Genomic DNA, 15,731 nt, shown 5'->3' on the forward strand with positions numbered 1-15,731 from the left:
TGGGGGAAGAAGCCTGGGGGGGGGCAGAGGAGGAACGACAGGGATATCTGTGGTTGGTATGTAAAATGAATAGAAAATCTCTTAATAAAAATATTTTTAAAAATGAAGTTTCATTTTACCATGGGTAAACACTAATATAGAATTTTATAATTAGACAATGTAAAAAAGTGACTTCAAAATGCTCACTCCTAAATATGACATCTAAATCACTCTCTCAAAGGCTCAAGAGAGATTAAAAAAGGGAGAGTAGCAGAAGAAATATAAGGACTGGAATGGAGAAGTGGCTCCTAGTTAAGAACATATACTTATCTTGACAAGGACCTGAGTTCAGTTTCCAGAACATCTGTCGGGTGGGGAAATTGCCTGTGATTCCAGAACCCAGGGATCCAGCACTCCCTTCTGGTCTTCATGGACACTTTAACTCATACATACACACACACACACACACACACACACATTTAAATAAATGTAAATAATGTTTTTTAAACAATGTAGGACATACAGGAAAGGTAGAAATGATAAAAAGTTCACATCTGGGCATGTGAACTTAAAATCCCAGAAATTGTGATTAATGACCCAAGACCATTCACAGGAAAAGATCCATCAGCATTCCATGATTGAGAATGGAAGGGTTCATGTGGTTCCGTCTCTCCCTTATTTCCGCAGTGTAGAGAGTGATAGTTTCTCTATGTTCCTGCAAATAACTTTTCAATGTATGTTCTATTGTAATCAGTACTTACAAAATTCCCTGAACCACTAAATATTTGAAAGACATTAGAGTAGAAGGAAAAATAATTTAAGAGAGGGAGAGGAACAATAAGAGTGTGAGAGACAAGACTAGGTAATAGGAGGTGAATATAAGCAAAATACATATATGTATTATATACCCATGTTAGCATGTATTCTATTTATTGCAATAATGTCATAATAAAATTTGTAATACACACATATATGAAATAACAAAGACATAAATATAAAAATTACTATCATTCCTCATGTGCACCTACCCACATACTGATGCACATACACACACATAATTTTAAAATTAAAAATTAATCTTCTATAAATAAATAAATAAATAAATGATAAAAAATTCAACACAATGTTGCTGTGTGCTTTATGCTCAGCACACAGGATAAAGAGTCAGGTAGATATCTATGAGGTGAACATCAGCCTGGACTAAATATTGAGTTCCAAGACTGACAGAGATACTTTTGAGACAGTGTTTGAGAACAAATCAGCATGCCTTCATTACAAAAGTTCTAGAGAGAGTAGGAATGAAAAAACATACATCAAATAAAATATATAATAAACATCAAAATCATTAATGTTCTATATTATGAACCCATAGCCAACATTATCCTCAATGGAGTAAAACCAAGCAATACCAGTAAATTAAATTAAAATCAAGAGTGAGGGTTCAAATAGGGTTTCCTATTCTCCCCACTCTTTTTCAATAAAATCCTCAAAGTTCTAGCTAGAGCAAAACAGCAAGAAAAGAAAATTATAGAAATAGAAAAAAATCAAACAATCCTTATGCAGAATATATATGCAATTATATATATTCCACCAGAAATTATATATATATATATATAAATTCCACCGGAAAAAAATGTTGAAATGATAAACAATTTCAATATAGACACAGGATACAAAGTCAGCTTACAAAAATCAGTAGCCTTTATGTACACCAGCAGGTTGAGAAGTATATCATGGACACATTTCCACTCACAATACCTTCATAGTATGTAATAGACCTTGAAATGAACCTAATAAAATAGGGGAAAGAACTCTACAGTGAAAGCGTTAAATCTCAGAAGAAAGAGATTGAGACACTACAAGATGGAAACACATCCTTTGATTCTGGACTGGTAGAACTGGCATTGTGAAAATGATGATTCTACCAAAAGCAATTTACAAATTCAAGGCAACATCAATAAAATCAACACAACATTCTTCACAGAACAGGAAAAAAATCCTAAAATCAATATGGAATCAGACAAGATTCTGGATAGCCACTGCAATCCTTAATAATAAGAACAGTGCAAGAATAATTATTACTCCAGATTTCAAAATATGTTCTACAGCAGTACTAATAAACATAGTATCTTGCTGGTGCAAAAACAGATATAAATATCAGTGGAAGAAAACAAAATAATCAAACATGAGTCCACATGATTACAGGCACCTGATATCTGAAAAAGATTCAAAAATACACACTGGAGAAAAGACAGAATCTTTAAAAAATATGCTACAAAAGAAAGAGATCCCCACATACAACAATGAACTATACCCATATCTATCACTTTACAAAAAAAACCTAACTACAAATGGATCAAAGACCTCAGTGTAAAATCTGAAATGCTATATCTTCCAGAAAAATACTGAAGCAGCACCCTAAAAAATACAGATGTAGTAAAGGACTACAAATATTGGACTCTTTTGTCTGGAAATTAGGGTAAAAATTGGCAAATATTGCCTCATAAAATTAAAAGTTTGTACAGAAGAGGAAGCAGTCAATTGAGTGAAGGTGAACACTACAAAGTGAGAATCTCTCCCAGCTACACATCTGATAAAGGTTTGTCTAAATCTATAAGGTACCAAAAAAAAAAGACTCATAAAAACAAGCAACTCATTTTTAAGAATGAGGGGCATAGTGTCTCACACATTTAATAGCAGCACTCCAGCGGCAGAGGAAGATGGATCTCTCTGATTTTAAGAACAGTGTGGTCTACATAGTGAGTTTTAGGACAACCAGGGCTATGTAGAGAGATTCTGTCTCAAAGGGGGGACTGGGTAATGGAGTTGAACAAAATTCTCAAAAGAAGAAATAAAAATGTCGAAGAAATATAAACTGATTGTTCATTACCCATACAAATTAGATAAATAAAAATTAGAACAACATTGGTATTTCATCCTACTCATCTCAGAATGGTAAAAATCAAGAAATCCAAAAACAACAAAATGCTAGCAAGGACATAAGAAAATGGAATCATAATTCACTGGTAGTGTGATTGCAAACTAGTGCAATCTGAAAATCATTGTGGCTAATTCTTCAAAAACTAGAAATATATTTACCACATAACTCAGCTATATAACTTCTTGTCATTTTTTCAGACAACATCCTACTCCACGGATGTTTTGCAGACATGTTCATTGATGGTCTGTTCACAATTATTAGGGAATGGAAACAACCTAAATATCCTTCAACTAATAGACAGTGAATATTTAATGAAAATGCAGTATATATAAGCACACAATAGAATATTATTTAGTCAAAAGAAAATTGAAACCATGCAGTAAATGAGTGGAACTAGAAAACATTACATTGAGTGAGATAACCTACACCCACAAAAGAAAATACCCCATGTTATTTGATACATTTGGATCATATGCCTCAATTTCCAGATGTGTGTATACAACAGAGTATTCGTAGAAAGGAGGAAACTAAAATGGAGATAAGGCAAGGGCTACCCTGAAAGAGAAATAGCAGGACACAGGTAATATGAAGGAGAAATGGGATGAATGGGAGGGACTCTTAACTGGAGAAGGAAGAAGGAGGAAAACACAGAAGGAGGGGAAGAGGGAATGATGAATAACACTATGTATGGTTGAATGACATGGGGATTCAGTATTTTATATTATCTAAATGGAATTGAGTTGGGAACAGGGGAAGGATGAGTGGGAATAAACAAATAATATATTTGTATTTTAATCAAAAAATTAAAATACCATTCTAAGTTGTTTATACAAGGAGGTATATAAATGTGGATAAATTACATTAGGTCTGTCATCAGACCTGAGTTTGAATGCAAGCACTGACACTTACTAATGAAGCTTAAACACACTAAAACATAAAATAAATAAGTAAACTGCCCAAGAAAAACTGATGGAGAAAGGAAAACACCAACTTTAACCTTATTTATGATTACCAAGCTTCCTTAGGGACTATGGGGTGACAAGATTATAAGGAGACAGTAACAACCAGTCTCTTCCCTGAGTCAGCAGAGCTGTTAAAATGAACTACTGGCTTCTGCTTTGTGACTCTGCTTGTCCATTCTCTGCTGACCAGGGTCACATCTGCTCTTTCCCTTTGAGAAGTAACCACCATGAGTACCCACTTAGAAAGCAAGTTTGGGACTCTTAAGCAATGGTTGTGAACCAATGAAAGAAGTGTTTTGTTTATCCCTGAGTGCTAAGAATTTCTCCTTGGGAAAGGTTGAAGCTCCCACCTAAACAAAACAGCATGAGGACTCATAGCATTCCTTGTATATTGTTGGCAAATTATGGTGAATCCAGAAGAATTTCATAATAAAATGTTTGTTCATCTTGTGGTACTGGAGACTGAACTCTGGGCAAGGTTAATCTATTACTGAGCAACATCTCCAGCCTCTCATCATACTTTTTTTTGTTTGTTTTTGCTTTTTAAGACAGAGTTCCTCTGTGTAGCTCTAGCTGTCTTGGAACTTGATTTGTAGACCAGGTTAGGCTCAAACTCACAGGGAACCACATGCCTCTGCCTCCTTAATGTTGTGATTAATAGTGTGCAGCAACACAACCTGGCTAATTTTTTTCTGAAACATGCAGGTTTTCCTATACCTGGAGTGCAACCTAGGCCCCCTGAATGAAAACCAGGAATTCTAACTGCTAGATTATGTGGGAGAATAATAAAAAATTTTAAATGAATACTCACATTTTAATTTTTTTGAGATTATAATGTAATTGCACATTTCTCCCTTTCAAATACTTCCACATACACCTTTCTTCTCTTTTTCATATTCATGCTTTGTTGTTGAAATATTTGTTGTTGAATACATGTATGCATATTTATATACATATAGATATTCCTATATTTAACATTTTTGGTTTGTATAATCCTCACATATTTGAAAGAATACTTACTTGTCGATTTGTGAAGCTAGAATAAAATTCTTTCACTAGCACATTCTTGATCATATCTGGTTTTGTGATAACTAGCACAGGGAGAAGCCCATTATATAGCCTGTATTGGGAAAACAGAGATGATTACATTTTGATCCTGATGTTACCTCTGGTTCTATAATTTATGCTTCTGTGAACTGAACCTTGTTCTTCTGTAAGGACAGCAAGTGTTTATTCACTGCTATGCTACTGCCACTAAGGACAAATTATTAACAACTGACAATCAATAATGTATCCCCCGTTAGCTCAACTATAACACAAAATAATTAATGAAACAAGTTTAAAAGTCAACAGTATGGTATAACACACCCATCACCTTTTCTTCAAAGTGAGTTGTATGTGTTGAGAGGAAATAACCATATACAACTTTGTTAAAAAGTCAATGCCTTGTATAAAATGTAACAAGAATTGAAAAGTAAAAGGAAATTCAACAAAGTTTGGAATCGTAGAACTCTAAGACCAGTAGTCAGGAGGCAGCTTTGGAAGACAGAGATTTCTAGGCCAATATGGACTCATAGCGACTTCCAGACCAAAGTTGGATATATGGAAACCTGGTCTCAAAAAATAAACAACAGGGCAAGGCCCAGGATGACTCAAACCAATAGAAAGAAATACAGGTAGGTAAGGATTACTAAAAATGAGAAAAATGGTCTTCCCCAGGGAAGAGCACACAAACTGGTTACACAACTCCACATGTTCATCCCTGAAAGCATACATACATAAAAAACTATGCAGATTGAATAGATCATACTTATGGATATAAATGCCCTTATGTATACATATAGTCATATACAAACAATTAATGAAAACCAGAGGATGTATTTGAAGGAGGAAAGAGAAAGGAGAAAGGATGCAATGGTATTATGACCTCAATCAAAAAATGAAGTAATAAAAATAAAAAATATACTTTATAAACACATTAAATTAAACAAAAATAATAACTGTAAATATGCCCATTTTTCCCTTAGCCTATATTTGAAAAGTTTACATTTACTGGAAATATTTTTTTATAAAATTACTTTTGCTTTCATCTAAATGTAAATCAATATGGATGGGGACACTCTCCTGAATTTATGAGCACATATTACATGCATCTGAATTAACACATATCTCACAATTTTTAAAAGTCTCAAGGAAGTATAAATAGAGGCAGGAACCCTTATAAGACATTGGATTTAAGTGAGTCTAGGTGTCTCTGGAACATCAAAGGATGCAGACAAATCATTACCTGCAATGTCCTCATCTTAATTCAGACTGTGGGCCACAACTTTTATATGGAACTCTTGGCGGGACAGGCTTTCAGACACTTTAAAACAGGCAAATGTGACCCAATTAACTATGTACTAAAAAGGTTCTCTAATGCAGTTTGGTGTCACATCATAACAAATGTACATATTGGACAACTGCAGAATACTCACCCCCATATATCTCCATACTTTTTATGGCACTCCATATCATATTTTGATATGCCCTGGGAAAAGAAAAGAAAATGAAAAGTCATTATTTATCTACCTGTATTGGCTACCAAATGGGAAACAAATGACTCAAACCCCAGAACATCAGGCTCATTATTTAATTTTCCTACCAAGCAATTAATGGAAATCCTTCCAAGTTCTCTGAGAGAAAAAAGAAAATACAGGAGACACTTGACATGGGGAATATAGATAAACATGATTTCATTTTTGTATATTGTGCATTCCAAAATTGTTCTTCTTTGTTCAAAGTAGCAACTGCCTTTTTCTTTGGTAGTTCTTTGGTTTTGTTTTGACTCTGAAATCCTGAAACACTCTGTCTTTTCCCATTCCTTGGGTGCCTAAGGGTACCAAGAGTCAGAGTGGTTGCCATGACTGTGCAAAATCTATTTTCTTCTCACTGCTCACTGCCCCTTTCACTCACTTGATGACTTCTGCAGAATTCAGTATCATCAGTAAATTGAAGACAATATTGATGTATATAGCATATTAGATTTATATAACTGCCTTTCATAATATTAAATGAAAAGGAACAAGGAAGTAGAGGCAAATGATTTTGTCTTCTAGTGTCCCTGTTCAACATGAAAGATGAGGATATGCTGCTTCACATAAAGAAAACCTACTAGTTAATGTTTGATTTGAACTTTCACTTTGGAACCTTTGGGAAAAAATCCATGTAATCAATAAGTGGCAATTGTATTTTTGGTGGATAGAATCCTAAAAACTCAGCTTGAACTCAAACTCTCTATGTATCTAAACTGACCTTGAAATGCAGATCCTTCTGAGTGTAGTAATTAAAAGTGTGTGCCCCATGTCCAGTTGTTATGATGCTGAGTTCAAGGCAATGAACCATTCTAGGCAAGCATTCTACACAAAGGAATTCCATATTCAGTGACTATGAATGTCAACTATGCAAAACTATGTCTCCAGGCAGGTGATAGAGCCTAATATTTAAAGCCAGTCTGATCCATTCTCTGAGATCCTAATGAAATTACAAAGGGAAATTTACTTCTGGGTTCTTGTTCATGAAATGAGTTGGCAAGAACCAATCTAGGGCCAGAGTCAGTTCCTCAAAAAAGTGAAGGTTGTAGCTTCTTAGAGATTTGAATTTTTCCTGGTCTGTGCTTCAGTCCTAAGCATCTGTGACTGAGGTATGGATACCTGTTCTTTTTGCCAGCCTTTTTGATTTAAGTGTATGCTAGACTTGGCCATTTCCCTTTTACATATACTATGTAAGAAGCTTTCTGCTTAATACTGTTCTGATATAACTCATTATTTTAGGCAAGACCTTCTGGTGATAGCTACATGTCTTCTTTATTTGTTATACATAGTCTCATTGCCTTGACAACTGGGATCCTCATTCCTTCTGCTTCATATAATGTGGTGCTCTATGCAGGGACTGAGATTACTAAAAATCATCAAGAATGAGTACAAAAGAGTCAGACGTAGGGGCCTGTAAGAAACAAAGGGTGGAAGAATAGGTGAGAGTAACATGGGAGGAAAAGATTCTAAAGAACAATCTCTTTTAATTCATGTTTCTAATTTGACATGTATCACTATGGTACTTAGATAAATTCTTTATTTTCATTAAAAAATATACCCTTGGTTTACTGTATAAGGTACTGTAAATTTAAAGACATGGCAACATGTAGGTGGAAGTTTAAAGACAGAATATCACATATGAACCCCACATGAGTTTCCTGTTTTGGGTTTGCACTGTCAAATTTTATACATGATTTGTTTATATCCACAGCTTGAATATGATTCATTTGTAATTCAACACCCTTGTAGATGTACCCAAAATATTCCAAAAGAAACAGGGGGACACAAGATAAAAATAACATGCCAAAAATAGAGATATAAGGCCCTGAGTACCAGGACGTAGCTTAATTTCTTAATTACTTTCACTTCATGATACCTCAGAGGATGAGAAGAAACTTCCTTTTGGCTGGAGAAGTTATAAAATTGGCTGAATTGGCTCCTACTTGTTTAACTGAACCAAAGCCCATCCTCCTCAGGACTCTCCTCATTTCCTTTTAGCCTTCCTTCCTCTAGTTTTCAGATATTTACAATGGAAGATGCTACTTCATAGTATGGCCAAGAGCCCCAACTTGTGTCAACAATTTATTGCTCAACTCTTACTGACAGTTAGAAAAAAGTACCCTTCTCTCATGATTATTTATTACCTAGGGAATTTCAGTACCTCCTGAAAATCTAATTATTCAATTATTTCTCACCATCCATGATCACTTTGAACAGACTCAGCTGGAAATTTTCTTGGAGAAATCACAGATTATACCCCCCTTTTCTTATTTAGATCATATTACAGAGGACAGTACCCTTTGCCCGCATTGATTGGCAGGTAAATACTAACATTTATTGGTTTTCAAAAGATCTTAGGAAATATGAATTGGCTGAGACCTTCCCTGAAACATACTACAAAAGTTTTGACTCTCTATTTTTTCATATTAAGAGGAGATAATGACCTCTCTTCTAGAAAGCTTATTCCTGAGGGTCAAACACATTATAATTGTTATACTGAATCATCACTCATGCAACAGTTGACAAGTATTGACACAAAGCTTGTTCTATCTTCTATACTATTAGCTACTCCATCATATCCTTCTGGCCAACTCTTGCAACCTAGGCTATCTATAGAATGGATTTTTCTGCATACTGCTGCTGCCTGTTCCTTGACTTCTTATTATAAAATCCTTGCTTAGGTTATCCAGAAAACAGGTGTCCTCAAGCCCATCAATGTATTGCGTGATAAACTGATTTGATAGTTCACCCCTTCACCTCTTCACAACTTGATTCACTTTGGGCGTTCACTGACTCTTGACAGGTAGCTCTCTTTGAACTTATCTGACAGCTTGGTACTTCTTATCCTTCCAATCTTTTAATTTAAATTTTCCAATACTACTTTATAGGAGGTACACAATCCCAGAAACAGATAATGTATTCCTAGATGAGAGACTTCTTCGGTGCCTAATGTTATACTTCAAGAAGTAACTCCTTATATATTGAATGTTTCAGGTAAGTCTTCTCAGAATATAGATTATTTTTGCATTCCCTCAACCTCTAAACACTTACTTTGACAGATTATATTTCATGTAAGTTGTTTAAACACTTCCTGGTGCTCTTATTAAACAGATTGAGGATGAAGAAATGTTTCACTTGTTTCAGCATGCCCAACAACAGTTAGAACCAGTAGGCTCCTTAATTTCTCCAATATTTTCCAGCTATAGATCTAGCTTCCCATTATTCAATTCAGAAGGCTGCTGAATCTGCTTTGTTTAAGCAAGCTATTGTCTTATGCAAATCACCATCAGCACTGTGCTATGCCTAGTCCCAATTACAGTTATCTAGAGATCAAGTATGATAAACTGTCTCAGACTGTCCTCTTGTGTAACTTATCTTCTTTCTCCTTGTAATGGTGTACATCTCAAAGGCTTGCTACCTTATGGCAGATGGATGCATTTCAATTTTTGTCAGCCTAAAATACATTCATGTTCTTATGACCTTTATTCTGAGGTCCCCCTCATGTCTATTCTATTAACCTGAAAAGCTGGTAAGCACTGGATTACTCATTGCCAGTGAACATTTTCTATAGCTGTGTGGTGATATTGTGTTCCCCAAAATATTGTGTGCCCTAATAAATTTATCTGGGGTCAGAGAACAGAACAGCCACTAGATACAGAGGCCAGAAAATGGTGGCACTCACATATTTAATCCCAGCATTCTAAAGGCAGGGATCCATCTGGATCTCTGTGAGTTTAAAGCCACACTGGAAACAGCCAGGAATGGTGACTCACACCTTTAATCCTAGGAAGTGAGCCTTTAATCTCAGGAAGTGATGTCAGAAAGCAGAAAGGTATATAAGGCGTGAGGACCAGGAACTAGAGCTGGTTAAGCTTTTAGGCTTTGAGCAGCACAGTTCAACTAAGATCCATTTGACTGAGGACTCAGAAGCTTCCTATCTGAGGAAACAGGATCAGCTGAGGAATTTGCAAGGTGAGGTTGCTGTGGTTTTTTTCTGTTTCTCTGATCTTTCAGCATTCACCCCAATACCGGGCTTCAAGTTTGATTTTATTAATAAGACCTGTTAAGATTCCTGCTACATAGCTGAACCTCCAAAAGTGTTTTAAAATAGCAGTTGGTGCTCCAGCACAGAATTCTGATGCCTTTAATAAATTTTGTGCCACATTACGTATTATACGTAAAACTGGCCTCTCTTATATTCACACAAGGGTCTTCTATATTTTTGCTCGAAAAAAAATGAAAAGTGGGAGTATATATACCTTTTTACTTCTACAAATCTTCTTAATAGTACTTTAATTTAATATGTTTTGAGAAGAGAACAGCAAGGATTAATTGGAGCCGGACGTTTTTTATTCGACATGCTCCAGAAGGAGAGATCTTGTGAAAAGTTCCTGCTATAGGGGAATGGTGTGATCCTGACCTTGTGCTCATGTAGAGGAGAGGATGTGTGGATTTTCCTACAGGATCACACTGGCTCCCAAAACACCTTGTACCACATTCCCAGGCTATGAAGGCATCTGCAGTGTTACAAGTGACAGAAGCTAAGGATGCAGATGATGATGAGTTTGAAGGCAGCATGCAGTTCAGTACACCACTTGCAATCCACTTGGCAGGACCCACTCCCAACCTGGGGATAGATTAAATGTCTCACAGCAGAAGGAATTTCAGTGGTCAAGGAGACATGGGAGCCTGTTATTCACACTCTATTTATTTTAGCAATTCTGGCATTACTCTCTGCCACACGTGGAAAGTATAGAAGTCTACCTGGCCTGCAATAGCTTACATTCCCTTTGGCTTATCTATTCACATGGGGAAGATCTGCCTACTAGAGTATTTACTAATGATATGCTTGTTTACTTTGCAATGCTGATGTTTTACATGTGGTGCCTGGTAGTACTCACCACATGTTGAGTATATCATGAATTAACATATTGGTATATCATAAATTATTCCTATTAGGTGGTCATTGGTGGGACAGTATGACTATGTTATTCTCATGTGACTGACTGCTCAAGGGTCCACATGGAATGAAAGCTCTGCATGACCAACTCATTCATCCTTCTGATCACCCATCAGTTACTCCATTGGATGGGAATATCCAAGAATTCACTGATTTCCCTGTGCCCTTTTGCAGAATGAAACTCTCCTTGAGTGGCTTGCTCCATGATTCTAAAGTACTTCTTGGCTCTGAACAGATGATCTGAGGTGCTGTTTGACTTGTCTTAGTGGTGCCCACCTGGTCTGGATGAATATAAATCCTAAAATCCACGCATTGGCCACTTCCTGTTTATACAATCTTTAGAGGAAAACAACATTAGGTTTTGAGCCACCGTCCCAGATAATGGGGTGACATATGTGATTTTTTGTGAAGATGACCGACCATGGCATATCATTTTATATTTGACCACACTTATTGTGTTAAAACTTCATTTATGTAACTGACTTAGAGTCCCTCTATTAAAGAAATGGGAGTACACTTCAAAATTGCATGTGTTACCTGTATCCTCACTAGTTGTATAGATATCTTTGTTCATGGAGCCTTCTTTTACTTTAACACTCTTGGTTTGCTATGGTTCCTGTGCAACCTAATTATACTTAAAAACAATGACTTTGACAACATATTCTCTTTGAACTATATCAGGATTTTACTAAAAATATATTTCTGGATTTTATTTTAACTATAATTTTTGCGGGACCCACAGCGCTCCACTCAGAGGCTGCTTCCACAGTGTTCCTGGCCCAACAAGTACAAACTGTGCATTTTGTTAAACAGATTCCTTATAATACTTCTGTAGCTTAGATAAACATAAATAAAAAGTAAAAACCACAACTAGAAGCTAAGTTAAATGCTCTGAAAGTTTTTGTATTGAGCCTGGGAGATACAGTTAAAGCAATATAATGTTAAATATCTTTACAGTGTCCTACTGGATTTAGATACATTTGTGTTGCTCCTTTAAATTATGATGAATGTGAATGGAAATGGGAGAGAATTAAAAATCATTTTCATGTAATATGACAACATCAGAATGTTATTTTAGATTTTGTAACCCTCAAGCAAATAGTTACTGGCATGTGCCATGCTTATTATACATTCAGTTCCCCTTTGGAGCCAGTCAAAGATTTATTACACAAACTGCCAGATATAATCTCCTTAACACTGTTAAACGTTTGTTCACTATTATCCTCAGATTACTTATGTTGATAATTCATCTTATAATATTATGAGTCATTTTCTGCTTTAAAGCATATTTTAGGCTATTGAATATTTAGACACAAATGACTCATCTGGCCCTAAAAAGCAAAAAAAAAGCAGACTAAAAGTTTTCTCAAAGTTTTCTCACACACCATTGTTAAAGACCAAAAGATATGACAGTTCTGTGACATTCCAGAAACATATTTGACAAGTTCCTCTCTGGGTCTGGGATGAGGATTCTAAGAAGTTTTGGTTGTAGGTTATGTGGATCCTAATCTTTTCCCTGGGTTGTGGTTATCAGTCATAAGGCAACTGTGTCTGAGGTATCCTGGGTTCTCTTTGCCAACAATGTCTGACTTAGCTCTCAGCTGACCTTGGCCATTTCCCCACACAAATAGTAATTAGGTAAGGACCTTTGCTGATTAATAAACTTCATTTGTGTAAGTCATCAGGTATCTCTCTTTTTTATTTCTTTCCCTTGGTCCTCCATCACAAAACCTCACCTTTTGTGACTCTTATTCATGCAGCTTTGGGTCATCATAGTATAACCACATCCCTATTAGTACCTAGTCACCTATAAATAAGATATCATGTTATACCCAAGCACTAAGTAAGATTAATCTGTGGTCAAAATCTGAACAGCAAATTTGAGACAAATTTTATCTACAGGAGAAACTATTTGAAAGAAACTAACAAACTAAAACCCAAGAAGTGTATTTCAAAGACTACATAAAAAAGAGGTCATCCAAAAATGATAAGGAAGTTATTCTTTTTCAATTGAGAGCAAAGTATGGTATTCTTAGGAACTTATGCAACAGAATCCTTGGTTTTGAAGAATTATGATCTAATATGTAAACATTGAGAATTCAGAGAAGCAAATCTTGCAAGAGTGCAGTCTTCATGTAGGCATTGATTCTGGTCATGAGCTCAGAAAGGACAGGCCAAGAGTCCAAACTTTAGAAAGCATTCAGAAAGGCCCTGTGTAATTTCATAGTAATTTCATACCTATTATATAGGTACGTGTATATGTATATGTATGCAATTATAAGTATATATATGTATATATGTATATATATTATATTTCACACACTACATGTATATTTTTAATAGTTTTGTCAACTCAAGCTTTTATCAGTGATTTTGTATAAATAATTCTGCTTCTGTTTCAAGAAAGAAAACTCACAGTCTGGTTAAATATTCGAGGTTTATAGGCAACATCACCTAGTCTCCCATATACCTGCTCTTCAGACTCATGCATAGGGTTGTACCTTGAAGTGAAAAGGAGTAAAGGCAAACCTTCTTGTAAGTGGCAAAAGCTTGGCTAGAGCCTTGGACATAATAATGGAATTAAACAGTTCAATTGAGGATTCAAGTATGTGCATAGTCCCTAAAAATAACTATCTGCTTCCTGAAAGGCATGTTCCAGAGATACACAGCAAGAAGTGTAAATATTATTATTGAACTTAGATTTGAATAAATCACTCATGTTGATGAGGTGCTACTCAGTGGCCTTACATGTACTTTTTAAATACTGATTAAGAATAACTGTACTTTTCTGGAATTTGTACTGAAAAGAAAACAAAATCTTTGATGCTCTCAAAGTCTACACACCAGCATTTTAGCTTCAGGTCCTAGTGTGCTAATAGCCAGGGTCTTCACCTGACCTGACACAAACCTGAAGTCATACCTGACCTGCTGGAAACCTGAGGTCACAAACACATGTTAGTAAAACCCAAAGGTAACCTGGCAATGATGTGGGTGTGACAAAAACAATTCTGCCAACTAAAAGCCTTACAATTGATTCCAATGTCCATTAGAAGGGAACAAATGACATGGGATTTAATATTTTTGTAAGTGACACTGTCACAAGAAGCAAAGTAGGGAACCCAACATCACTCACCATCTTATAGTTAAGCATCGTCCCAACAAACGGCAGAGGCTTTGGGCCAGGAATCCCCAGCTTCTTAAAAAGTCCATGAGAAGAGGTCCCATAGCTAAAACATGGAGGAAAAAGTCAGTCAGATCATGGGCTTGTTAACCATACATGTAAATACTCATAATCATACACACACACATAAGTAAACACATTCCCACATGTCATATAAAAATATACATATTTATGTATACATATATACACTAACTCATGTATATTATTGCCTTGATTTGTATTATGTGAGTAGATATGCATGTATATGTGAGTATATATGATATATGTAAGTGATTATATATATATATATATATATATATATATATATATATATATATATATATTTCTTGGAAGAAAATATTGAGAATTACCAGAATTTCTTCAGTGAAGTAACAAGCGACAAGCGGGCAGAATATAACATAAAAATTCAGAGAACTAAACCCTTTCATATAGCATCTTACTATAAACTTTTAGGTTAATACTTGATGGTCCCAGTCTTAGAGTTAATATGTAATAATACTTTATAAACTTGAGTTTGAATGCTGCTGAAGTACTCACTAGACTTAGGAAGTCATCACACATTATCATTGTGAGTAACCTGCAATGCAAGATCCACATGATCCATCCTCAACATTATGTAAGCAGTGAACAGTGAGGTTACTCAGAGCAGGAGGACAGCCCACCAGCAGAGCCCCTGACACGACTCTCTGACCTTTCCTGTCCCTCAGACTGAAAAGTGTGCAGAGCTTCCCAGGTGCAGTTTTTGGGCTGGGGAGATCACTCATCAGGTAAGAGCATTTTCTGCTCTTACAGATGACCCAGGTTTTATTCCTAGCCCCCACATGAGAGCTAACAACAGTTTATAATTCCAGTCCCTGAGAATCCAATGACTTGTTTTAATTTACATGGATATCATGCATACATGTGGTACATATGTTCATGCAAAACATTCATAGGGGCAATATAAAAATATATGTTTAAGATATCAATTTTGGGAGTCCTCAATTCAGGTGTGGGGTTTTGATGCTGCATTTGCCTTTGAACCATTCATGCTCCTGCAAGTAACCTTTCAAACACATTGCTGTATTAACTTTATAAACTCATGTCTCTTCAGGATAGACTTTGGAGGAATGGCTACATTGGTTTGTCAATTATG

The 15,731-nt window shown here is 35.7% G+C and overlaps 1 protein-coding gene across 2 annotated transcripts in view; it reads right to left on the minus strand.

The window, feature by feature from the left end:
- Positions 1 to 15,731, minus strand: part of LOC114684395 (cytochrome P450 3A13-like) — a 99,226-nt gene that overhangs the window by 43,949 nt on the left and 39,546 nt on the right. For both annotated transcript variants that reach the window (XM_037198477.1, XM_028858959.2), the window contains exons 2-4: positions 14,549 to 14,642; positions 6,360 to 6,412; positions 4,903 to 5,002 (exon numbers count right to left, since the gene is read on the minus strand). In XM_037198477.1, the coding sequence (XP_037054372.1) occupies positions 4,903 to 5,002; positions 6,360 to 6,412; positions 14,549 to 14,566 (171 nt within the window). In that variant the 5' untranslated portion in view covers positions 14,567 to 14,642. The remainder of the gene's footprint in view (positions 1 to 4,902; positions 5,003 to 6,359; positions 6,413 to 14,548; positions 14,643 to 15,731) is intronic.

This window comes from Peromyscus leucopus, chromosome 23 (assembly GCF_004664715.2).
Source record: "Peromyscus leucopus breed LL Stock chromosome 23, UCI_PerLeu_2.1, whole genome shotgun sequence".
Taxonomy (NCBI): Eukaryota; Metazoa; Chordata; class Mammalia; order Rodentia; family Cricetidae; genus Peromyscus; species Peromyscus leucopus.